The sequence below is a fragment of the Dermacentor albipictus genome, chromosome 10 (assembly GCF_038994185.2).
Source record: "Dermacentor albipictus isolate Rhodes 1998 colony chromosome 10, USDA_Dalb.pri_finalv2, whole genome shotgun sequence".
NCBI lineage: Eukaryota > Metazoa > Arthropoda > Arachnida > Ixodida > Ixodidae > Dermacentor > Dermacentor albipictus.
Genome location: NC_091830.1, coordinates 53,710,845 through 53,737,027, shown reverse-complemented (window position 1 = coordinate 53,737,027; position 26,183 = coordinate 53,710,845). Strand labels below are relative to the sequence as shown.

General features: G+C 45.1%; 2 protein-coding genes across 6 annotated transcripts in view; one reads left to right on the top strand and one right to left on the bottom strand.

Annotated features, from left to right (window-relative positions):
• LOC135907631 (monocarboxylate transporter 5-like) overlaps positions 1 to 26,183 on the top strand; it is a 116,749-nt gene that overhangs the window by 37,809 nt on the left and 52,757 nt on the right. The gene's annotated exons all lie outside the window — the stretch shown is intronic.
• On the bottom strand, positions 1,574 to 23,485 carry LOC135907630 (histone-lysine N-methyltransferase PRDM7-like). 5 transcript variants are annotated; one of them, XM_070526717.1, is made up of 10 exons: positions 22,741 to 23,485; positions 19,731 to 19,805; positions 14,429 to 14,563; positions 10,453 to 10,554; positions 7,511 to 7,576; positions 6,489 to 6,578; positions 5,664 to 5,734; positions 4,960 to 5,028; positions 2,209 to 2,458; positions 1,574 to 1,751 (listed from the first exon to the last, which is right to left on the bottom strand). In XM_070526717.1, exons 1-10 carry the CDS (start codon positions 22,868 to 22,870, stop codon positions 1,693 to 1,695), a joined length of 1,047 nt encoding a protein of 348 aa, XP_070382818.1. In that variant the 5' UTR covers positions 22,871 to 23,485; the 3' UTR covers positions 1,574 to 1,692. The 5 variants fall into 5 exon arrangements, with proteins under 5 accessions (XP_070382818.1, XP_070382817.1, XP_065295388.2 ...); XM_070526716.1 differs by having other exon boundaries at positions 4,960 to 5,145; positions 22,741 to 23,474; XM_065439316.2 differs by lacking the exon at positions 7,511 to 7,576 and having other exon boundaries at positions 4,960 to 5,145; positions 22,741 to 23,460.

The following is a 26,183-nucleotide window of genomic DNA, read 5'->3' as shown; positions in this document are numbered from 1 at the left end:
CAGTTTTCCACGGCGGGTTTTAGTGTTTGTTATATTTCATCTTTCTACTTTACTGTTGCTTTGACAGAACAAGAACATTAACTATGTTATTCTTCATTCAGTGTATTAAACTACAGAAATATTCACGAGTCGTATTTTTTATACCTTCCTAAAAGTTACTTCCTGCATAATCTATAGGTACGTATATTGTGCTTGCCATGCAAGAGGGACCACTGACCTCGACAAGGCTTTGTTGCTTTTTGTTTGCGTCCAGCTCAGTGTCATTGATACTGAAATAAACTCTGCACTTCAAATTGCACTTAAACCCAAACCAAAAGCTTCCTCTTGAGATTACGGCTTCTAAAGATTACAGAACAATAAACTGCCACACTAAATATCTTTACACTCCTAAACTCCTATTTATAAACGGTACTTCTACTCATTTTAATATTACGGCTTTATTACGAGTTGCGATTATGTAACATAAACCTTTCTCTATTGAATTCCACAAGCGCACAGCATACGCATGCCACTGTTCTTCAGCTTAGTTCAAGTTAATCGTATATATCACCTTTCGACACCGGGAAAATTTCCCAAAGTTGCTAGATGGAGTCTATACCACCTCTAAAATTCAAATTACACCTTCCTGGCCAAAAGACAGTTAACTAGATTTTTGCCGACACCATCAAATTCTATCATGTCGCCGCGACCTGGCACGCGAACTTAACGGTGGCGTCAAAACATTTCGCTTTCGCACCCTTCGCACCTAAGTGAATCTGCTTGCCTGGTTTTGGCATTCGAGAAATATAGCCAAACGGTGGTATAACCAACAGGTTTCTACGGTACAGCTCGTTTGATGGATCAGTTAATTGGATATACCCAACGTTTTCCTCTACAACCCAAGGCAACATTGATGATGAGTCCGTTCTATATGACTTTGTGATAGTCTTTAGGGGAAAGAAGGAAATACTTAAGTCATTGACCATGAAACTACGCCCATTATATCTCTTCCATTTTTAGTACTGTACTTTAAGATTAATTTGAAATATGAAACGACACGCACAAATGCCTGTGCCGGCCAGTGCGTGTTTCAAGTTTGTCCTGAGATACTGTATTAGAAATGCGAAAGCTATGGGTTACCAACTACCCGGAAACAATGGCCTGCAGCGCGTATTCTGTGCCGCAATTTTCACATGTGCCTTGAACCGTTACCAACGTCAATCAGAACCACATACTCGATGTGCGAGATTGTGTAAGTTTTTTTTTTCAGTTCAATATCTTCGATGCCGGATCATTATGTCCGCTCCCAAAAGTGCACATAAAAAGAAGTATAAATAAATAAACGATAAAAAAGTCCTTCCTCGAAAGCTGCATTCGTGGTTTGCAAGCGGCTTTATGATGCCGGCAGCAGGCTGCCAGTGTTCAATATATCCAATGCACCATTCATTGCGGTGGTGTTGTAATCGAAAACAATTACCTTCACGTTCGCACGCTATATACCAACTCGACTGCACTTTACCTCATACTTCATTTGCTTGATGTCTCTCCTCCACTTCACTTCATTTCTAGCAGTGAAAATGAACTGCCCGAGAAGTTGTATCCTCTGTGGGACCTTTAATTATTGTAATGTAGATAGCATAATCACTGCTGCTTCGCGTGCTCTGGGAGAGGGTGCGCGGTATCACCATGTCGGTCCAGCAGATATTTCGATGATCAGCAGAACCCGCAGGAGTCGCATGTGACCGCTGCCCTCGAAGTCACGCGTTGTCGCCCTTGAAAGAATAGAAAGCCGCGGAAAGCAGCAGTCAGCAATGACCCGTGAATATCGTGTTCGAATCTAAAGTACGCGTTCAGATGAAAAACTAACAAAAGGGAAAAGAACTCGTTTGGTTCGAAGCTCTACCATCATGGTGCTCGTCATAACACTAGCTAAGGAAGTGCAAACAAGAAAATAGCAGCGACCACCAATGTAAAGTGCAGTGTAAAAGCAACGACAAAGAAAGTTTACTTCGAGAATGCATAAATAAGCCTAGCTTTGTTAGCTGACTTAGTTGATTCTTTAGACCACATTGTGCGTATATCAATCTTCCACATTATGGACGAGACGTTGTCGTTTCACGAGTGTTCGTTGATTTCGTTTATTCGAAAACAACAAGCTTGGCAGTTATTGTGCGTTCATCAGACATTTCGTTCCACCCACTTTTCATGTGTGACAAATAAACTACTTACTGCGAGTGAAGCTGTCGGCTGTTTTATAAGCCAGTCCGAATTGCCAAGGCATCGGCGGCATTCCACACCACAACAGGAGCTCCTTGGAAGGTTCCACACGCTGGCAAGTCTGGTAGTACACCAACCCGGCTCGTTGCAGGACAACGAGGTTGCACTCGTTCTCGCTGGGAGCGCAGTTGACGTATCGAATCCACCTTGCTATATCTGGACTAGTCTCCTTGTTTTGCGAAGTTGCCTTTTCAGCCAGTTCCTGCACGATGAACGCGGTGATAGCTGTGATTCTTTTATTTTATAGGAACACAGCTCTTATGCAAATAAAGATATTATAGACAGAGCGCTGAGCTGCAAGATTATTACTCAACGATCTGTCCTCCTAAGACTTATTGCACGTGACCAGCTATACTTTACCGAGATTTTCTAAAGAACAATTGTGTAAATTAAAATGTATGATATGAAGGAAATAAACGTATAACTGGAGAGAAGAGGTCTAATCATATCTAAGACAGGTTTTCAAAAGTGACGCTACTTCCATCTACCCTCTGGTGTTCTGTGTTATCAGACGATGCAAAGCAACTACGACGTGGCTGTACAGAATACCGAGAGGTGCCATAAATATGCTGGATGTAACATGGACGTGTTAATCCACCACACAATCTTACGTCTTTTTTTTCTGTGTTCAGGCAAAAAGAGTAGGTTTTACCGAAAGAACCTTGAAAACGTGCTGCTTTTTTCATGTGCCGGACATGCGATCTTTGGCTGACAAGCAACTGTAGAACTTATCAAGAACTCAAATAAGGAATAAGAGTCGCAGTAAGAGCTTGTTTGAAAACTGTTTATGCAGTTATTCGAAAGATACACTGTAATTTGCCAACTTTATTCGCGAAGACGTTTGAACAGGGGTTTACAGGCTTGGAAAAAAAGAAAACCTCTTCGTTCCCGTCCCACCTTTGTTCGCATGAAAGCAGGTACGACTGAACAGTCGTTTTCTCGAACACACAATTCGAATACGAACACGCCATATTTTGAATTCGCGTGCGTGATCAGTCTACGCGCATAAATAATTTTGTGATTTAATGTTTTCCGAAATGTCGTTTTTCCTAGAAAATAAGAAATGTAATAGATTTAATCAGAAGTTGTTTACAACGAGTGAAAAAAGGAATAGTTCGTTTTGTAAGTCACTGTCCTTTGCAGAACAATTGCGCTGCCTTCCAAATCTGTCCTTGAAAATTTTTAACTTTGTTAATCTTATTTTTTGAAAGAAAGCCAAGCAAGAACATATCCAAACATATATTCATGTCACGTGATGTGGCGAGCAAATTTACATAATGAGGAATAAACAGCACAAGCAAGAATGATAATGACACAAGTGGACGTGACAGGCGCAGCGACATCCATTACTTTTTTTAGGGGTCGCTGTGTATCTTGCGCCGTTTATCGAATATCGATCCACTTTGCCAATCCACTGCACTTGACGCACTTGTCAGAGCGAAATTTGGTAGAATATCAGCTTTAAAAAGCCTAACAGAAATGAGACACGAATTTTTCTCAAGTACAGCAGGATAAATAAATATACAAAAATCTCAGTAGTCCAAGTTATTCTCGCGCTGGCTAGAGAAATACAGTGCCGAGTGACAGAGTGGTTACAACATCCTGTCTACTACTCATCGTAATTGTCAGCCGAACTTACTTTTTTACGTGACGAATTCTTACCCGAGAGATATAGTGCTAAGACGCAATGTCTTGATCCAGCTCATCTTACGCTTGCTAATTAGTCATAATTCCATTACGCCTTGTAACATCTTTTTAACCTCGACTGTGTATTCTGTTCCATATACCAGCTTTCGCCTATACTATAAACCTACAACTAACCCAGTACAGGGCGAGTTTAACAAAACAAGTTTGTGCAAGGGTGTGTGAGAGATGGCGTTTTCAGGGTCTGATTGGGGGAGGGATGTCCTGGGCTATGCTAGACGAGCAGCAGTTCTTTATTATGTACTTTGGGCAAATAAAGCGAGGACTTTCTGCGTTCCGTCCCCATAAGAATGTGGGTGCTGCTGGCCAGAGTCAAACCCCCAACATCCTACCCGCCAGTAAAATTTCAGAGCTAGGAACCAAGCAACGGAGGGTGTACTACCCATGATTTGTTTCAATATACGGCGTGCCATTTAACAGGTCTTGTTAATATCAGAGAATGAGTTTGACTCGTAAATCTACACTGTCGCGTTCATGTTTCTCAGACGTATGCCAATCACATTGTATTCTGTCAGTCGTTATGTGTTTCCTTGCTTCTTCAATGTTTGCCTTCGTCGCGCATAAGGACGCGGTTACAAAGGCTGGAGGTGGGAGAATGCATATACGTAATTTAACATTCCCTCAAGCTAAAGCACATGTGACCACTGTTAGCGAACGGAGCTTCGGGCACTCCTAAAATGTTGTCACACGATTTGATAAAGGATCTTTAAGTTTTGGTATAGTCCACTTGAAACAGTGGGTCCCATTCACTCCCGTAATTCGAAAGCTGCACTCCTTCTCGAAACACGACCTGCTGATTTTTTTGATGCATCCCGTGTATCCTCCCTTTGGAATAGTGTTTTGTTGTGCTGAAATAATCTCGTTCTTTCAACAGCGCAAACGGTCGTCAGTTTGCGTGTCTCGTCCTCTTATGTCGTTAATTTTCAGCAGTTTACACCTGGAGCAGATAAAGAATAGTAAATAGTATATAAAGAATAGTATTTTTTACGTTGAACGTACCTGGTCAGCAGCTTCACTGTTGTCACTGCCATTCCCACTAGAGTGGGCGTAAGGACCGAAGCAATGACCCTGGGCAAGTGGCACCATGGTGAAGATTCCAAGTTGTGCTCCCTTAATCTTAGAACGGAGAACTGCGAGGCCCTCGGGCAAACTTTTTCTGGCTCGCTCGAAGTCTTGGAGTGGCACCTGGTATATAGAGCTGTTTTTTTCCCTCACGGTGATACTGTACATAAATGTTGCACATTTACAAAGGCTCACTGAAAGAAGCATATTTTAACAGTGAAATGATATACAGAAAAGACGAGTTTTTTTCGACGCAGCAACCTCTGGCATGCTCGTATCAAGAAGTGCGACAGAGGACGCTAGTTGTGTATACTTGCTATGTCACAAATGTTAGGCACCAGACACAAAAAGACGCAACGGGGGCAAAGCATTGCACGTGCATTTGCGTAATCTCCAAGCAGCATGCCCACGACTCCTGAACACCCTGTGAGTCGCTCGAGCTTTTACCTTTTACAGCTTGCCGGAGCAAAAACTCAAGGCAATGTATATGTCGACATTTGATTTGTTACCCCTGCCTTTATAATTGCCCGTAGAATTACCAGCATATTTACAATTGATTTGCTTGTGAAGAGTAATGGAGATCGTATAAATGAGCACACTGGAGAAATTAGCATTTAGGAAGAAAAGTTAGGATTGCTTACCCGTTTGACAAAAAACGATGGTCCGTGGGCTGGGCATTTATTAGGTTCTTCAAGAGAACAACCATCGTTGCCTGGGATGTGATTTTGAAAACACAAAACGTAAAACTTCAGAAAATGTTCGTAAACCAAAAGGTGCCAGAATAATTTAGCAATCGGCTTTGAGCGTTGGAACTGTGTGTTTTTCGAAATTTCAAGTGTAGCCTCCGCTGCCCCCACCTCCAACAAGACGCACTAGTTAAATTGGCAACTGTTGTCCAATTCTTCGTCGAATGCAATGAGTTTTGCTAAATATAACTTAGTTTTGCCGTTTCTCGTGCCCCTGGTGAGAACTTCAGGGATTTATATTTTTCGGGCGCAGGCTAGGGGTAAACGTTAGGTCACTTGCTGAGTGAACACATGTGGCATGCGCTGGATATGTTGAATGGTTGTAGTAGGAGGGCCCTTCGTAGGACGTGAGGAGGTTTGCCAGCTTACTTTGCAGTGGGATCGAGTTTGATAGCGTAAAGCTTTGTTATGAAATAATTATTCCTGTCGTTGCTACCTGCAAGACATGTAACACGACAGCGAAGGACTGTGGCACATGCCTTTTATTCTATCTAGCAATATCTAGCTAGACGTGCTCGTCACTGCAAGACTTGCTTGCACAGGCGTATTTTTCTGAATGGCGTACAACACACTTCGAAACAAAATACACAGTACCCACAAATGCGCTTTGTACAAACACCCAGCCCTTTCGTGCGTCCGGTCTTTCTCACTGTTGCTTTTGCACCATTTACAATTATGCATCGATGCTGGATTCTGACGTTGGCACCCGCTTAGACTTACTCTTTAACGGGTCGTTGTCAGGCGCTTCGCGCTCGATGCGCATTGAAGGAAATATTCGAGTTGGCCAGCGCGTTTCGCTGACTTTAGTCGCTGCAAAAAATTGAATAATAGCGGTGTGACATACTTATACCTGAATACCGCTTATAAACATCGTTTTTCAAGGGAGTTCTACCAGATAGTATGCTGCTAATGCGAAAAACATATTTCTTGTTAAATAATCCATTTAGGTATCGAATACCGCATGCCCATGTGTGTAGCAAATGTAACCATCTGCTTCTGATCTTCGGCGTGAAAACCGTTAATATACTGGCACCGGCAAGAGGGCGTGATTCATTGCGGTAGGCTGGAATATTGAAACTGTGTTCTTATTTTGCGTATCAACTAGCGGCAATCGAAAGACACGCAATGGGTGCTCTCTGGTGTCGTTTGGAACGGCCAAGTGGTTGGAACTAAATTGGTGCCAATTTTTAAAAACATATTGGCAACAGTGTGCGAAAACCACTTCCATACAGATCCCTGTCCTTCTGGTGTTTTATCACGCATGATTATTTTCCGCAATCACTTATGAGTTTCCTTGAATACGCAATAAGAGCAAGCTGCCCAAGTTACTGACACTGAACTTAGGAGCGTAAATCTATAGGTGATGCGATAATCTGAATCCCAGAGTACTTCTGAAAGTGTCTCAAATCAGTAACGCGAAATTCGACTCCTAGCATGCTAAGCACTGATGATGATATCCCTGTTACAACACGAGGCACGATAGACATCAGAGGGGACGTCACCCCATACTGAATGTCCGCCCTCTGGGCATAATTGAGTGGCACATGTTTCGTTATCTCCATTCCACGACATTATTAGTGGCGTGTAAATGCGTCTCCGATCTACGCGGGCAAGTGAAATATGTGACTCAATCTAGCTTTCGCTTTGAACCACACTGGCAATGCTCGTATCTCTTCGTGTTAGCTTTTTAGCATTAGACAATAAGGTATCGTTCACATTTAGTGCAATGGCTGAATAGTTACCTCGCTTGCTATTTTGTAGACTTGAGGAAAAACGTTCACACACTATGTCTTGGGGCATCACGGGACCTGAATAAAGAGCCACGTGATAAGAGCTCTGCTGTAGTATATACAGGGTCAAGAGAAAGCATGTGTGCTGGCATGACATTATAATTCATCCAACCACGGCCCAAGTAGATGGAGAGCAAGGCACACACGATAGGACAGCTCGCTAACGTACCCAGCCTGGTCGGCCATGCATTTACTGGCTGCTCTCGGTTAGAATAAATCGTGCGCATGGCGGCTACCTTCTGCCTTCTGCGCTTCTGCCATCTACCTTCTGCGCTTGCGTCCATTCCCAATAAAATGATTTTTTCCAAACAATTTCCAGGGCGGTCTGCCGATCATCTAGACTATTACACGGTCCCCGGCCTTCCTTCCTTTTATGTTGCTGCACTCTCTAAGCCTCGTGTTCCGAGGTATCTCACTTGCACCTGCTGCAGGGCCTGTCCCATCTGCTGCACCAGGCGAGAAGTCCATTCTTGCCAGCCAGGGTACACCATACACAATGTCTGACATGCCTTCAATGCTGACTACATGGCAACTGACACTACCAGCGCCCGAGTTTTTTTCACAAGCAGCAACAGGCTGTAGACTTTCAGAAGCACTGTGCACTTCCCTCCCGCAGATGTCCGGCCTGTAGAGGCTTTACAGTAGTAGCTCAGTCATCTGGTTCATTCCGCTCGAGAGTAACTTCTTCAACAGCGTGTGTGAGTAGCATTTCCACTGTCTTCTAGCGAGTGACGAGCTGCCAAATGACCTTCTCTTGGAGCTTCGACTTCCATCAGTATCACGCATCTCCGACTACCTCTTGGGGGCCGTGGTTGCGCATTGAGGCATTTCCTTGCAGGCGCCACCCCACAAAGCTTCTGTCACCAGCTCCATGCCACCGTAGCTCTCCTCTGTTCCACTGCTGTTGGCCAGCTCACCCAATTTCGATGCTGCATCCCCGACCTCCGCAACCTCTACTGTCTTCCACGTTTTCCACGAATAACCACTGCAACGCGCCTTATGCGCAAAACTACCGCGAACAAGCTCTACCACTACTACACCAAGAGAACCTTTTGTTACCCTATGTCAAGTCCTCAGTGGCTTGGCTTACAACCGGTGGTCTAACCAGCGTAGACACTGCTCTATATACTACACCAACGTGGCAATGCACAAGCAAGATCAACATTGTAGCAGTGACAGCTTTCCCTTTGCCATGTTTATCTTTTGATTCAGTCGAATTGCCTTCAAGCCCTGTCCTCAAACTTGATGACCTTGGTAACTGTGACGATACACAGACTGTAAGCAATAGGCGGCTGCCGACTGTTGACAACGAGATGTTGGTCTCGTTGTCAACAGGATCCGCTGCCTGGCACAATCGTAGCTGCAGTTGAACCCGGGAAGCAGCACGAGGCCTCTATGAAGTGAACTGGCATTGACTGAATGTTCACTGCCTATGCCACCTCTGAACGTTGCATGATGTCGCCGCAATCGACGTCTTCAGTGAAGCTCGACGCTTCATTGACGATTTGCTTGGACACGCGCCGGGCTTTTGGCAATTTGAATCTTATGGTCGAGGCCCGGCAAGCTGGGTGCGCAGAGGCCGACGTCTGACGACACTCTGCGCGCACAATAAGAGGGGCGTGATACAAGAAGGCATTTTTCGTCTGTCCACGGCTAAGTCCTCGACAGAGGGCGCGGCACAGAACAGCGCCAAGCCACTTTCACAGATGTGACCGCGACGTGGTTCCGTGCCCCCTTCGGATGAGTGCCCTATCTGCGACGAGGGCGTCTGCCGCCTGTTCACATTTGATGACTCGGTACCACAAACAGGCTGTCCCCAGCACAATTCTGAGACTCGACCGCCATATAACTGTTTGCCCCCTTCTCTCTGCCGTATCCAAGATCTCCCTCACCCGACTGGACTACCCACTGCAAACGCTGAGCTGACACTGATGTGTAATGTCCGTGTTTTACTCCGTACGCTAGTTTATCGCATACCTTCTTTCCATCAAACTGCATGCTAGGAGTGGGGGCAGGGGTATAGCCCATGTGGAGGCGAGATAGTCGCATGCCGCCCGCCATGGTAGAAGATAACAAGCCACCAGCGTAAGATAAAACGGGCTAACGCGCCCACTTTCATCGAACCCATACACTGACTACTCTTGGGAACCAAGCGCGTCGATCATGGTCGATCGGTCAGCGAAAATATTGTCCACCGCGGCTGCCTCATCTGGCCACCACCCCGAGTGCGTAAGAAAGCAAGATACGTGAATCATTCGAAGTGTTTGACTTGTAATTTAACGAAAACTGATCTAAGGAGGTATGTATGTGTGCCACGCAAGCATCATTTGGTGATGCCTATAATACAAATTATATTCTTAACATCCCGAGTTATGAGAGGAACCGGTAAATTTATGCCTAGCTATAAATTTGGTATTCAACAATTCGAGCGCATGAACACGTTCGAATAGTGAACATTGTATGCTTTTACGTTGTGTCGAATGTGCGTTGGTATTTCATGCGTGCATGCGCGTGCAAAATGCCCACAGTTTAGCCTGAGCCTGCAGGTTCAGTATAAAGAATATCAAAACGAGCAGGACGATAGTCATTCTGACAACCATTTGTCTGGCGATTTTAAATGTTGCTTAGCCTCTATATTGTGATTTATACTGCATACAACATCCACGTTAGTTTTTAGTTTTTTGGTTCAGCATGGCGAAGGCGCATATATTGTTTTCGAAGTAAGCAGCGACAAAAATAACCAATTTTATTTCAAATCGCTTTACATACATATTTGAGCAACCTTGTTTCGTAATTATTGTGACAGACGTGACATAAGTTACAATGCTCTGAATGGAAGCACCAGCTCGTCTTTCACTACTAAGTAAAACAATGCAAGCTTTCATCTTACGTACTCGGAGTTTCTTCATCCGAAGCGTCTTCACTCTCCGCGTACTTGATGCGTTTCCGGTTTCTCTTCGGGTAACGTGGTTCGCTTGAGGAGCTGCTTTGTGCGTCTGTCGTGCGAAACACGAAGTGGTGATTATGTGGTATTAAATTAAGGCTATAGAAATGTGTTAATCAATCAAGCAAGTGTTTGTTATAATGCCCCAAAACAGCTACGGAGCTTTCGTGCTAGTGCACTTAAATAGTAACCCGCAAGACAAAGGGTATAGGGAAAACAAATGTGCTCTTAGACCGAAGAATGTGAGATAGAGAAAAAAATATGGAAACAGAAAGAAAGGAGGTGGGTGTGAGAGAGAATTAAACATGAATCTTGATTATTTAAGTTATGCAAAACACAGGGAATGCATCCTGGAATATCTCAATACAGGCACAACACTTATTAGGTGTCTCTTTTTCTTTGTCAAGCTATAGGACAGTCTTTACCGCAACATGGCTGCGCAGAAAACTGTGAATGTTGCTGGTATACTATTCCGGCACGGAAAATTGCACACGATCAATGAAGAACGTCATGCACCACCTAATACGGAAAGATAAGCTCGGATTTATTACGTCCTTACTTTTAGAGGTGTGAGCAGAAGTATACTTCAGAGGACTGGACTGTAGTCGCCACATTAATAAAAGCGGTGCTTGAAAACAGATATTAATTTATTCTGGATGCGTGTAATGCGTTCAGAATTTCCATGTTCAACCCCAAACTAGAGCGGCATGCTCTATTCGTGGTATGCACACAGTAGAATAAAATTTAACAAAGGCAACATGGGAGTCAAAATCGTGCGATGTACGACAAACAATTCCAAGTGCACGAGGGGCTTGTTGCTTCGCATATTTTGCGTGTAAAAAGAAGCTTAGTGTTTTGTCGAAATACAGACCTATATCTTACATTCCGGCGACCCTGGGCAGTGGAGCACTCCGAAGGGTCTCTGAAAATTCCAACATGTGTTTTCCGCGTACAACTTGATATCATAGTTTTGGAGACAATTATGAGTAGAGAATTTTTTTGCACCAATTTGAAAGTGAAAAATATGTCTTTTTGGGAAGTCGATGCAGCCGGGAACACTGCCCACATTCTTAAATAGCTAGAAGTCGTCAGCACATAGAAGGAATGAAGGGTGTTGAATTGCTGAAGAAATCTCATTTGTGACTAGTAGGAAGTGAAGCAGGACAAGACGAGACCCTTGAGAAACTACGATAGTAAACTCATAGCTAACATATATCTGTCCATTAATGCCACCAGAGCATGATCTATGTCTGAGGTATTAAAATACGAGCGAAGTTATGAAATAAGGAATGTGTATTTGAGTGAGCTTTGTGGTGAGGAGCTCATGGCCGACCACATTAAATGCTTTACTTAAGTGTAATTAGCCCGTAGTATCGACCACACTCCAAGTATGTGTCATAGGTGTAATGAAGTTTTTTATTGTTGAGCACCCTGATACAAAGTACTGCCGTTTATTTATCGAAACGTTCTAAGCCCTGAAAGAAAGCAGGAAATGCAATACAGATTCAAACACTTCTGACGCAGCGCACTGGATAGATATGGGCCAATGGTTAGCAACTGCAGCATTTCCAGCACTCGATTTGTGTATTGATGCCACTCGTGCTACATTCCAAGTTTTTTTAAACATACGAGACATTACGCAACGTTGAAAATGCTACACTGTGCGGTGCTGTGATACAATGCCATGCTGTTCGTATATCCAAATTTTCTAAGCAATGAGAGAAAGCAGGGAATGCAATAGAGATTAAAACACCTTACGTGCAGCACTTGGAATGATATAAGCTAGTAGTAGTAACTGCACTTCTGAACTATGACAACATTATAAATAATGTTGTTATTGCTCTTAATGTTTTTTCATAGATTCATCACCACATCTAAGCATGCAGTGATTGTGGGTGACCCGGGACAGCACCCTACATTGACAAAGCAACACTGAAACGAACTCCCTTTTGAACATTTGCGCGTTTATTGGATGTGTTTTTTGTTTGTTTGTTTAGGCCGCATCAAATGTTCAAAAATCACCTCAGGCAGATTGAACAATTCTAACACACAGCTAAATTACTCAACAAAGCGCGCAAAGTTTCCCGAAGCAATCAAATGCGTAATTGAATAATTAACAAACTATTACTAATTAAGTTTGTTTACATGTCACATGCTCACATGTTCATGGCACATGTTCCAATTTACGGTATGTAATGCGCTGAGTATGCAAGGCATATCGACTGGGAACTGATTTTCACAATGGCACTGGTGTCGAAATATTCGCTATGAAACTTGCGCTAAAGAATTACAGTTGTTCCAATTACTTGTTTTAACAACATGCTGTTTATAGCATTGAAGGACAAAAGTAACTGGAACGCCAATGCGCTTTGTCGCACACATTGAAGATGAATGTCTCTAATTTGCTGTCATCACGAGAAACGGAGACCTATATTGCAAAACTATTCCAATCTGTTTCTGTTCCAAACTCCAAATGTCAAATTACGTAACCGTTAACGCAAGCATCAGGCGATGAGACGTAGCGTTGTTTTTAACCAAGCAATAAGACTCTCTCCTCGTTTATAGGAGATCACTTTTCTTTGCTTTCAAAGGAAACGGCAATGCCTACAATGAAAGCTCTTATCTAATTGACTTGCAAGAGGCAAGGAGCACACGCAAATGGAGAGGGGTTCGTTGAGTGCGAGGTAGCCTAGTGAAAGTAGATAACCGGATGGTGAGGATGATGTCGGCGTCTGCGATTGTCACACCTACCCTTGATTAGCTTACGGTGGCTATAGTCGAAAATCGATACGGCGTGGAACATAAGGTTAAATATGCGCTGCTAAAACCATGAATTTCCAAAAAAACATGATTTACCAAAGCAACGCCGTACACGTGCCCGAAGGGCTCAACAACGTTACACTGCCACGTGAGCATTTTTATTATACGCAAATAAGTTCATTCTCCCCGGTATCTCCAAGTAGCCAGTACCACAACGATCGGCGGGCAGACATCTTCTACTCTTTTCGTAATGAGGCAGTCATCGGCTATTCCGCGAAATATATCATTTGTGTTCGGCACATTATTGCATCTTCAATTCGTACACGTAAATTCCACGCGTATAGCAGCACAATCGGAAAGAAATGTTTTTCTTTGATGTAGTCTGGTCAAGCGTGATAATGTCACATCACATGGGAAATTTTCGTGATATTCTTGAAGGCGCATGACAGACAGACAAAGCGGAGATGGCCCAAGAGTTTTTACCGACTATGGGAAGGCTAATAGCAGAAATAGAATAGAAAACAGTTTGTAATAGCTTTACGTTATAGCGCCCACACCAAAGTCGGTAAGCCTTGCGGACTCACTAGTCGTAAGGCGTACAATTGTGAATTGCAATATGAGTCGTAATCTTGTTTATTTAAAGGGATAATTAGTGTAATTTTACTAATCATTCATTATCGAAATTTTCTTTCTTTTAGAAGTAACGTTTGCTTGATCGTGTAATCTGAGGTTTAGAATTGTTAGGTCTGTCACTTGCGATTGTCGAAAATTTGGCGCTACTAAAGAAGAACACCTGGTATGTTGCCTCGATACGAAATCATAAACACGATGATCGCTACACGCTCATACGAACGTACTCATACCTTTCCAGAAAAGGCAAAATTAGTTGGATATCAGACTATATGCAGTTACTGTCTTTCTCTAACCGAGAATACCAATTCATGACCGCTGTCAAACACATGTTTTTGAACCTCCTCCAACATACGTTAGTACGCATATTAGGTTTTCTGAATAAAAAGTAAGCATCTCACATATAAAGACCAAAAAAGAAAAAAAGTAAACGTATTCATTTGGTGCGATTGTCAGCGTTTGAGAGGAGGGTAAGCTGGGTAAAAACAGAGCTAAACTGCTTTAGGTAATATTTTTATTGTTAATCACCTGCTTACCTTTGTTTACCGAGGCGTTTAATACTGTCGCCTTTGTCCGCTTCGATCGCCTCACTGGTGCTTGCCATGGTGCTCGCGATTCGGGTTCTGGGTCTCTGGGCTTTGTTCGCTTTGTTTTTTGGCCGCTTAGGCCCCCTGCGTTAGCCGTTCAAAGCATATTTGGGCATATGCATGATTTGTCTTTTATCTACACTCTCATTAATAACAAAATAATCGAAGAGATAATTTGGTCATTAGCTCCTTTGGAATGCTTACGCAATATGCTAAACCTAAAAGAATGCTTCCCCACACACACCATCCGCCATAAGAAAGATGGTTGCGACCTCCAGCTACAATAATTATAATGCGTCAGCATGCGAATTAGTGACGTTACACCTCCCGTTCTTTGATCAGCACGCATTCCGAACTTTCAAAACACGTTTCTCTGATTTAACCTACCCATAGTTAACCGCGGCCGTATTAATTAACCAAGCAGATTTTTGTTAAAGACAGCCTCTACAATATTAGATATGATGCAACTATTAAAAGCTTAATTTAGTGCTATATAAATATTACAGGACATCATAACTTCATCTCTGCGCCGTTTCATGCCAAAAACAATAGTAATAAATGTTCTCAAAGGTGTACACAAAAATTTAAATTGAGGTTTAAACTTGACTAAATTTTTCCACTATGAATAACGCTCCTGAAACAATCTATTACTTAGACGGAGAGCATCCTTCGATACTCCATTTTACCGTGATGGTGAAGAACGACCGACTATTGACAATGCTGAGCAGAAGTGCTATCACTTATTAGTATATAAAATTGGCTAGAGGAGCCACAGGTGTTCAGAATATTTACCCTCATATAACAGCGTCGTCCTTATTTCGCCACTTTGGTAGCAAGAGGCGAAAGCAAATCCCATAAAGGAACTACCATCAAACAAATATTGCTTATTCGACGACGTTCTTCTCACGGATGCGGCAAGTATTGAGCAGCCCCCATCTCAAGATTACTCTCGGCGGTAATGCGCTCATCAAGTCAATATAGCGACACAACTTATTGCTGCCATCGAAAAAGTTATGGATGAGGCGTGTACTGCAACCGGACTCCTCCTTCGCGCTCCCCTAAGGACATTCGGCGCCATCTAGAGCAGCAGTGGCGGAGGTGCCATTGCGTGCGAACGCCGGGAAATGTTCATTGAAGAACGGCTCACGACAAGTGCTCTCATGGCACAGCTGCCTTCATTGAAAACTCATTGAAATGCATTTAATGAATTCATTGAAAAACTTTTTATTGAAAAGCGGCACGTACGCAGTACATTTGCTGTGCAACCTGCTAAGGCATCGGGTTTTTGTCCTTGAGAAACACGTGTGACGTGGGTTTGATTTTGCACAGCATCGGAGAAATTGAATAGATTTTTTTTTGTCATGGTAGAGCGGCATACGTCTGTAGGCACATACCCAGGGTGCCAAGCTCGCGTCAAAATTTTGCAATTGAAGACCAGCACGGAGCGATTGGCACATACCCCACTTACCCGAGTCGATGTCAAAGAATTTCATTGAATAACGGTACATACCCAGTCCCAGATCTACAGTGACCCTTGTCTCTGGGAATGAGGTCCGTTGAAAAGCGGCATGTATGGGGCGCTCTAACGTGAAGCTTTTGCAGAGTGCTTCTTTTCCATTTCTGCAACCAGCCCTCTTCGACTGGTTAAGAATATTTCGGGCTGCTGTCCCCTTCGTCTGTCTGTCACGCGACGTTATGAACACCGCAAAGGCTCCATGTACCCAATGATATAGCATGATTAGACCGAATGAAAGCAAATCATTCGCTATTGCACATTTTTTCAGCTTCAGCACACCACCACTAATTCAAAAACTTTTGGGCTGCGCCCACTTCGACTTTATCACCACGCGACTTCACAAAACGATGCAAGCTGACTACGTCGAAGTAATGGTTGCGGATTAAACATGCGTTAGTTTGCCGAGAAAAAGTGAATCTTTATTTCAAAAGTAAAAGAAGAATTCGGCCCACTGATTGCTTTGCCACTGGCCTAAATTGGTTAAATGTTGTGTGGTGCATAGTCGAAAGATTAGAGAATCGGGCTACTGTGTTTAGTGAACATGGTCGGACATCAACCGTCGGTCCCCCTTCAGTCACTCAGTGTGTGGCAAAGTGAACGTAAGTGGTGCTCTTCGACTACCCTCCTTTGCGCGGACACGGGTCCCTGTATATGCGGGACGCATATACAGGGACCCGTGTCCACTCTTCTATGAACCTCTTTCTATGTACCACTCTTCTATGAATCTCTTTGATGCCTGCATGAGTCACTGGGTATATGCCAGTAGGTGTGTGCCGCTGCACAACGACAACTTTTTTTTTTATTTCTCTCATTCTGGGCAAAACCAACCACACGTCACAAGAGTTTCTCAAGGTCCGGAAGCACACGCTTCAGCTGGTTTCGTCTTAAATAGACAGGGTATATGTCGGCTTCGAATGAATGTTTTTCATCTAAATGCGTTAGCGAGCTGCGCCATGGATGCACTCGGTATGTGCCCTTTATAATGAATCTCTCATCAAAGTAGGCCACAGAGTATGTGCTACTGAGTGTACGGCAAGCGTGGTAACAATACTAAGCGTTATCGGGCACTGGTGTGCCGTGGTTTTTGTCAAGGTGCTTACGTGCGGACTTCTCAGCCGTGCCACCAGATGGCGCAGCGTGTCCAGAAAGAAGCACAACAAGGTTTTGATTAATATGAAAAATGTTTAGAATAGCCTACGTAATTCAAAACCAACCAAACATTGGCATGCCGGTTGGCTTTGCGAGCGCATGGCAAGGCTGCAAGTGGGGCAGTGTGGGCTGAGTTGGGCCTCTTTTACAGTCAGAGAAGCGCAGAGCGAAATCAGTTTTGAGGAAAGCCTCAGGAGCGTGGCTCAAAATAAATAGCGGCTAACATGCACAAGTATATGTACCTGAAAATTGTGGAGAAAGAATGGAGGACGAGGGCGAGGTAGTTGGTGATCAAGGGTAAATCGACAACCAGGAGTCATCAAAAAGAAATGAGAGAAAAATAGTTAACTGGATGCAGCGGCCAAGAATAGGAACAAAAATGACAGTGGAGGTTTACAAGAATGGGAAGGGAGAAATTAGAGAAAAAGCGCACTGCCTTTCTCTTTGAAGCTCAAGCTGGTTGCCTCAGGATAAAAAGATACCGGTACAACTTGTGAAAGCACTCGCAACCGCATGCGGCATGTGTATGCTGCAGCAAAAATCTGACGACTACTAAGTAAGCACATCCTAATAGAATGCGAAGGAATTCACTCAGTCAGACACGTAGGTAGCGTACACCTACCTTAAACACTTGGATTTCAAGCATCAACCACTCAGCAGTGGAGATAAGCAAGTGACATTTAGAGTATTGGCGGAAAAAAAAGCTGGAAAAAGACTGATATGACCGGATCCATTACAGGCACAAGTAGTAGTACACGGTAGATAAGTTTTCTGGAAGAGAACAAATATTAAGGAGATGTATATTAAAATGTTAGAATGAAAATCAGTATAGCATACGTAATTAACGCAAGCAGACTAGGCGACTATTTGTCACCACCCCGTTTCAAAGGTTGTGCCAATAGTTTATCATCACCGTCGTAGACGAAGTCAGTTGGCGCACAACGCTTGCCTCGGAGTTCGCACATACCGGCGTGCTGCGGATTTCGGAAGCCACGCGCAGGCTTCGCGGCGCCGCCGGTAGGTGGGTCTGAGTGTTCTTAGGGAAGCACGAAAGAGGAGTCCGCTGCAGTACACGCCTAAAACACTACATCCTAACGAAATAGTGCGCAAGAAACACGTAGATGAGAAAGAGAGAAACGACAAACGTGGGCGCTACTCGCAACTAACAGTTGCGAGTGAACTGTCTGTCGAAAATGAGTTAGTTTTTTGGACTTAAGCATAGTATTTTCTGGAGCGGATCACGTTGGCTGGGAGTATTTCCCTAGGGCAGACAAGCTTTATTTAGATTTTCGTCTGATCACTATAAAGTAGTAAAAACTGCTATTTGTCTTTCTTGAAAACACTCTTCAATGTTTAAATCATGCCACCACAGGATGAAACATAGTTTTGGGAAGCAAGTATCCAGACTAAAAGAAGCAGGGTACCCTACTGGTGTTATCACACGAGCTTGTGGAAATGTGGCAAAATCAGTTAAAGGCATTCTGGAAAGAGCAACAGTTCACAATGTTCTTAAGATGAAAGGAATGCAGTTTCACTTCCTTATGTGCATAAGCTAGCACACGGGTTAAAAAACGTGGCAAGCAGGTATAAGATTGATGTTGTCGTTAGTGTAGGACACAAGCTTGGTCAGCTTTCTCCAGCTGTCCACAAAAATATGAATGGAGTGGTGGGTGACAAACCTGCAGGTTGTTCAGTCAATTATAAATACACGGAGTGCAATATTCAAGTTCTTTATAAAATACCGTGCTCTTATGGAAATGTTTACGTGAGGCAAACAAATCGGTGTCTGAATATCAGGATCCAGGAGCATGCGATCAATGTAAAGAATGGCACTGCTTCACATTTCGCGGTTCATTTCCACTTAAGGCTGTGTAAACCCATTTTTTGATAAAACTGAAATTTAGTACAGGCATAACGCGCAATAAACAAAGGAAATAATGGAAGCCTTTTATATGTCATGGAGGGTGACAGATACATCAGTCAAATCTCGATAGCTTTGTCACAGGCAAAAGTGGCTTAGCTTCGGGAGTTTGTGCAAATCGGTTCATGAGTCGGCATTGCTGTTGCTACGTGTATGTTATTTTCGCTTTTTTTTTCTCACGCGCACTTGAGAGGGTAGCTGTTTTCCTTTCAGCCTAGCTTTGTACTTATTCTGTTTCTTTGGAAGTAAACTTAGTTTCGAGTAGCGCCCATGTTTGTCGCTTTTCATTCTCGTCTACGTCTTTTTGCACACTCTTTAGTTAAGATGGAACCACACCACCTCACCTAGCTCTCAGTTTTCATGAGCCTCATACATCAGTTGTTTCGACCTTGCCATTACGTTCTGCGGCTAAATTGATTCAATGCCCCACGCACAACTGTCGGCAGTCATCTTGAAATTGGTTCTGCCGAGATGATCGTTTCCTTTGAGTAAATCAAGCTGAACTCTGTTGCGAAGCAAATAATAGTCGTGTTTCAATCGGGCAAGTTTAGAAGCTGAAGGCAGGCTAGATCCCTTACAGGTATTGGAAATTCCAGTTGGCCCATTGTATCAAGCAGTTCGCTGTCCGTACTCCCTAGACCCGATTTACTTATGAATTCACCTACCGGCCTTCGACTTCGCTGGAACCTTACGAGCTGCAGGCTTGGGATTCATAAACTCCGGAACTGGTGGCTGAAGACCTGTGGTAGTAAACAGAAAATAATATTTTAGCAAGTTGACGTGCTATGTCCTTTAACTGAATCTTTTGCTATACAGATATTGCTACTATGTGCATATGAGAACACGATGCGAAAAACAAATGATTTAGAAACGAATTGCATTTCAGATATTACTTTGAAGCTTTTTCTTATTTCATTGTCACATGGGTACAGGCAACGGGGTGAATGTTCCGTGAGTAACAGGGTGGTACCTTCCTTGGCAGTTCCTTTACAAGGGGCATCAATTTATCACGCCCTGCATGTACGGTTTCTAAGCACATTCATACTATCCTGAAAATAACATTTGATTCGCCCAAGAAGAAAAAATATTGATCTCTTACTGCAAACACACACCTGCCCTAACCCTGCCGTCCTACACAACTGTTACCCAGGGTTATACCCGACTAATGCGTTTAAAGTGTGCGGACACAAAGCAACGCTGCGACATATTCTCTGGGAATGTGCGGGCAACAACGGTACTGAAAGCGCCGCCGCTCGGCGACGCGTCCATAACCGCGCCCGTCACCAGCGTACGGGAAGCCTCAGCTCGCTCCTTCCCAACGCCGCCCTGGCTGCTGCCACATAGTAGTGAGCTTCTCAGTAGGCGTCGCCCGCGCTGGGAGGTGGCTCTTAAAAGTTCGGAGCTAAAACACATGCTCTGCGCCATCCGGCAAGCCGAAGATGTCGCCCGATTCCAAGGAGTTCGAGCCGCCACTTGAGGCCACCACAACCAAAACTGCCCGGACCATTCTTCTTAATAAAGTTTATTTTCTTCTTATTCTATCATTCGGTGGCATCGCGCATAACGCGAAACTCAAACATGTAGTCTAGGAAGCAGAAGCAGCTAAGTTGCACTAGCGCATGTGCTTATCGATAAGTTTGCACATCTGATTTTATTGATTGCAGCAACAATGGCGGCGATAACAAGCACGCGAAGCCTATCCTTGCTTCCGTAAACCGCACCCCGGGGGCTACCAGCTATCAACAGTATATCCGACGTGTCCGAGGTTGCGCGTGTCACGAAAATGTGTCGTAAGTCCTCCGAATGCGTCATCCACGTGTGCTCAATCACATTTTAAAACAAGCCGGGCACGCTGTCACCCGTGAACACCCACTGAGTCAGATTCCATGATGCTTCCAAGCATTACCACCTTTGCTACCTTCAAGGGTATCCATGTTGCGAGCTGTATTTCCTACGGAGTTACTTAGTGATAAAGAAGTTGTACCTAAATGTCCTCGTTGCAACAAATATAATTTATCCAGAGCACCATTCATCTAATAAAGAGAACCTTTCTAATCTTTACATGCCTACCTACCTAATCATAAGGCAAGCACGAAACAGCAATGCATTGCCATATCGCGGATTTGCGTGACGACAGTTGCGTGACGTGCGTACAGGGGACATATTTTCGGTGCAGCCCGGCATAAACCACTTTTGTGTTGAAAAAGCATGGTCTCCGGCTTGTTTTGAAGCCTTCTGGCGTAATATACGCCCCCAGAGTCGCATCCTACGTCAATTTGGTTGCACATTTGGTTGCACATGGCAGAGTGTGCACGCGAAGTACTATTGGCCACCTCAGAAGATGGGAACTCGAACCATTAGAAAAAGCTGTAGCCTGATTGCGTTCCTTCAGCAGTAGCTCGATCAAAGTGAACGTAAGTTTGTGTTTATTTTCTTGCTGTGAGGGAGAGGGCTTGTAGTTTCAAAATGGCTGTCGAACGTGACGACGGCCATTTTCACATATTGACCTCCGCCAGCTGGCGTTATACGGAAGGAACATGGCGGTTACGAGGAGTGTACCTGACCTTTTTTTCCACATGGGGAGTAATTCTCTGCTCACGGGGTGAAGTCCCTTAGGCATGCATGCGTCACCAGGACGCACCTTGATTGCCCTCTCTGTGACTACTTTCCTTTCATTCTGTCACTCTTGAGCTTGAAACCGCCAAGTGCTTCCAGAGCTTCCTTGACGCGGCAGATGCTTTACATGCCCAATACGCATTTCACGCAACGAACATTCGAGCGAAAATTTTTAGGCGTTATGGTAACACACAAGAATACAAGAATGAGAATTGAACTGCAAACGAGTATAGCCGCTATTAGAGTTGAGGCTAAGGTGAAGAAACCGAGTTGGACAGGCGGTCAAATGTGCCAGATAGCGGGTTGCCCATTTATGTTACAGAGTGGGTGCCAAGAGAAGGGAGGCGCAGTTGACGATAGCATAGAACAGTATGGTGCGATTAAATCAGGAAATATGCACGTACAAGGCGGCGTGAGCTTGCATGTTTGACTTGGTTTCTTTTTTCGACCTTATATCCCGCGACGTTTCAAACTTGGGCCACCATTACGGTGTTAGACTAGAACAGCGACAGTGCGAACACGTGATTTAGCTGGCTAGAGCCATTGCTCTGAAGCTGTAGCTGTGGTGTGCCTTGCTTAACAAGCCCGTCTTTATTGGCATTGTGATACCACACCCTTCATCGCACCACAGTGGGAGCTCAACGAATCTAAGCGTAGTGTCTTCTGTTGTGTGCGGCAGAGTAGAGGACTGTGGTGTACTTTCCTAACCGTCGCTCCGCAGTTTACAAGCTATTCAAATCCTACAGCATTTTGAGTTCGACACATTTTTTCTTAAGCAAACTGCCCTCGAACCAACACGTTTCGTGTACAGAATATGTTTTTCATTAGCAGCCAGTGCAAATACTGGAAACATTTACGTTGCTAGTTGCAATAATTTCTTCGTTCTTTGCAGCATTTGTTAAGCCCTCATTCTTTTGTGTGTGTATGACAGAATTATCGCCGTGCGAGAACAAGCGCGCAGTGTGCTAACAACGCAAAAAGTCACTCAAGCTAACGCGTTTCATTTAAGACGTGCATCCTTTCTTCTCTATTTTATCATTGCAGTTGGAAACGACTTACCCAGTGCGACCATCATGTCGTAGTTTGCCTTGATGTTGCCGTAGCGAGTCTTCATGTAATCGGGAAGCTTTACCCATTCCTGGTCCGTGAAGTACGGGCGAATCCCTTCCATGTTGCTGCTTCTCGCCATCTTAAAGCTCGAAAAAAAAACTGCAGCGTCACCAGCTGAAAGTGCGCACCCTACTTGTCCCGAACCCGACCCGAACACCACCGTCGGCGCAGCGTTGATCTTCTGGCTACTTCCTCTTCTTCGTCTTTCCGCGTTAGCACAATATTTGGAGTGCAGTGAAAACTATAGCAGTTCGCCCCAAGGAAAAGCGTTGAAGGTAACGGCAAGCTTCATCGTTGGTGCTGTAGGTGCTGTAGGGCGTCTCAGAATAATTCCCCAATCTCAGAGCGCTGGTGTAACGTGGAGCTTCCTTAGAGACTGCAACTCTCCTCGATGATGCACGAGAAGAGACCGAAGAAACACCGTCGGCGTTGGTCAGCGTCCGAAGAAAGTATTGCATAAATTTAGCTCGGCCTTGAGGACGCTGTCGTATGCGCACAGCTGTGTAGCACGAACGCTAATGTGTGAACGCACGATGCTCTGGAAAGCAGTAGAAGCCAGAAAGCTTATTTGGCTCCGGGAAAGCAGAATGAATAGAGCGTGAAGATGCGTTCACTTGGCTTCGTCACTTAAAACGCACTTCGTGTCACGGGAAACCTTGTAATAATCTATACTCGAACCATGCAAGCGCTGATAGTAGTAGAACAGCGAGACAACAACAATGTCAACGGAGACGGTGCGACAGCGGTTCCAGCGTCCGAGCAGTTCGTTTGATGATAATTTAAAAAAAAATCATTTCGTTGATAAATATAAGCATGCACATTCTCAGCACTTTTAAGTATGAACAGGAAGTTATTAAGTGAATGCACAGCGAAGCTGTTGCCGACGTTAGACAAGCGTCACCCCCATAAGCGGCGTACGTCACGCGGGCATGCGCATGTGACGCAATTCGCGCGCGTAAACGCATTTTCAGAAGTGCAGCACACACTCTCATTCCTCTAGACCCTCCGCTAACCGCCAAGTGTCTTATTCAAGTAATTCAATTTTACAAAGTAAACTGCGTGATATAATTCGTAAAGTACGACTTACAAACAAGCTATAGACGCGATAGCTTCGAATTTGACTCGAATATATCAGAATAATGGCATCGTCACGTCACCATATCGCCTTTGACGTGATTAAAACGTCCTAACGTCCCACATGACGTCACGCAATGACGTCATGATAAATGATGATGTCGCCTGATGACGTCACGTGATGGCTCTTGGAGAAGCAGCAAACTGTGGGCTTTTTGCCTTTTTTAGCACTGTCTCTGGGAAAGACACATATTTTTGCGTGAGAAGCGCGCACACAGAGATGAGAAATCTGGACCAAATAGAGACTAACAGCTTCGCTGCAAAACCAAGAGAAACAGATGGCCCGTTTCAATTTTATACCTGGTCAGAATGAAGACTAATTGAATCAATTGGCGTACCCTCGCCCTTACATACGAAAAGTCAGTGGCTGTATAGCGGTCACGAGCAGACCACCATCATTTGCACTTTATAAATAACGTCTACTCTACAACGTGATCAGTTCCGACACTTGGCACACATATACTTTTTCCAATTTGACGCTTCTAACGCTACACCATTAAAATACTTTGGCAAATCAGATAAATTATTGTGCAGGACCACCAGTACTTCATACCAGTATCAGGGCCAATATTTTATGACAGCAAATGTACATACGCAGTTGGTGTTGCCATTGGTGGAGCCATCTTCGCAGTCTTGCTGTTCTGTTATTAATAGCCCATTGGCGTCCCGTGAGTAGCGAGTTATGTCCTCCAGAGACACCCAGTGCGTTTGGCTGTTGAAACGATGAAGCGATGTGGACGCTCCGCTCAGTTGGCCGCGTTGGCGGTGCAGGAACAGCGTTCAGCCATCCGCTTCTTGCATCAGCATTGTGTGCACGCAGACTGCATATGCACTTCCGTTCCTACTGAGCTGCTGAGTTCGCATTATCTGAGTAGGACGGGCAGTGAACACCAAGCTAGCATTTCCTAACATTTCGGGCGGCACTGAAGAACGCTTATGCGTTTGTATGTTTTTTCATGCGAAAGCATCAAATGGCCCATAGAGCATAGAAAGCTGGCGGCGTGTGTGGCAGCGAAACGGCACCTAAATTCCAATTGGCTGCGACGCCACGGGACAAGTGTGCCTCGACGAAGCAGAGTTGGCGAATCAGAACACCCGCTGGCGCGCTAGCGTGCCAGGTGTTGCGTGAGAGGAGAGAGCATCGCCGCGACGCCACGTCACCTGCTCCCCTCGACCGAGGAAATGTGGTGATGCGACGCAGAACCTCTTCCATGTGCAGCGAAGTATACCTGAGAACGCCAGCATCTGAGTGAGTGAGTGAGTGTCAACTTTAGTATTAGAAGGGCTAAGGGATAAGGGAGGCTGAGCTACGTAGGCTTCCAGGTTGTGCTTCACGATGGAGTCTTCAGCTCGTGCCAGGACCCGTGTTTGGATGTCTCGGTCGGTGCTGGAGAGAAGAGCCTCCCATTGTTCGCCGGTGGGGGGTGGCGAGACGAGGTCGGCGGGCGGGGGATCTTCCGGGCAGCCCCAGAGGATGTGGTTCAAGGAGGCAACGTCGCCGCACAGGCAGCAGCGTGGATCAATGACACCAGGGTGGATGTGCGTATACACTAGGGGGCACGGAAAGGTGCGGGTCTGGAGGCGACGCCAGGTGATCTCGGACCACTTGGGAAGACTGCCATGTGGAGGTGGGTAGGCGTACCGTTCAACGCGATAGTGCTGGGTAATGTCGTGGTAGGTGACCAGGGGCTCCGGCACCGGGGCGTCCAACGCGGAGAGGCCCACCGCTCGGTCGACGAATCCTCGAGCGTGTTGGTGAGCCGACTCGTTGCCGGGGTGACCCAAGTGGGCGGGGACCCAGACCAGTTCAATGTGACACGGTTCGTCCTCCAGTAGAAGTGGACGAAGAAGCCGTAAGGTGGAAGGCGAGACGAGACCTCGGGCGAAATTGGAGATGGCGTGCTTGGAGTCGGAGAGTATGACGCTGGCGTTGGTCGAGGTGGCGGCTAAAGCGATGGCCGCCTCCTCAGCCTCGACGACGTAGGGCGTTTGAACGGTGGCGGCCGTGATTGTCGGCCCCGAGGGTGCCGAGGGTACCGAGGAGGGCGAGACGGAGACGACTGCGAAGGCGTCCCCGGGCGAGGCGTATCTGGCCGCATCCACGTAGGCGATGGCCGGGTGGTCGGCGTACTTGGCGTGAAGCATGGCCGCACGGGCTTGGCGACGGGCGTCGTGGTGTCCCGGGAGCATATTCTTGGGTAGCGGCTTCATAGAAAAGGCTGCCCGAAGAGCATGCGGTAGTGAGACCAGGTCTGGCG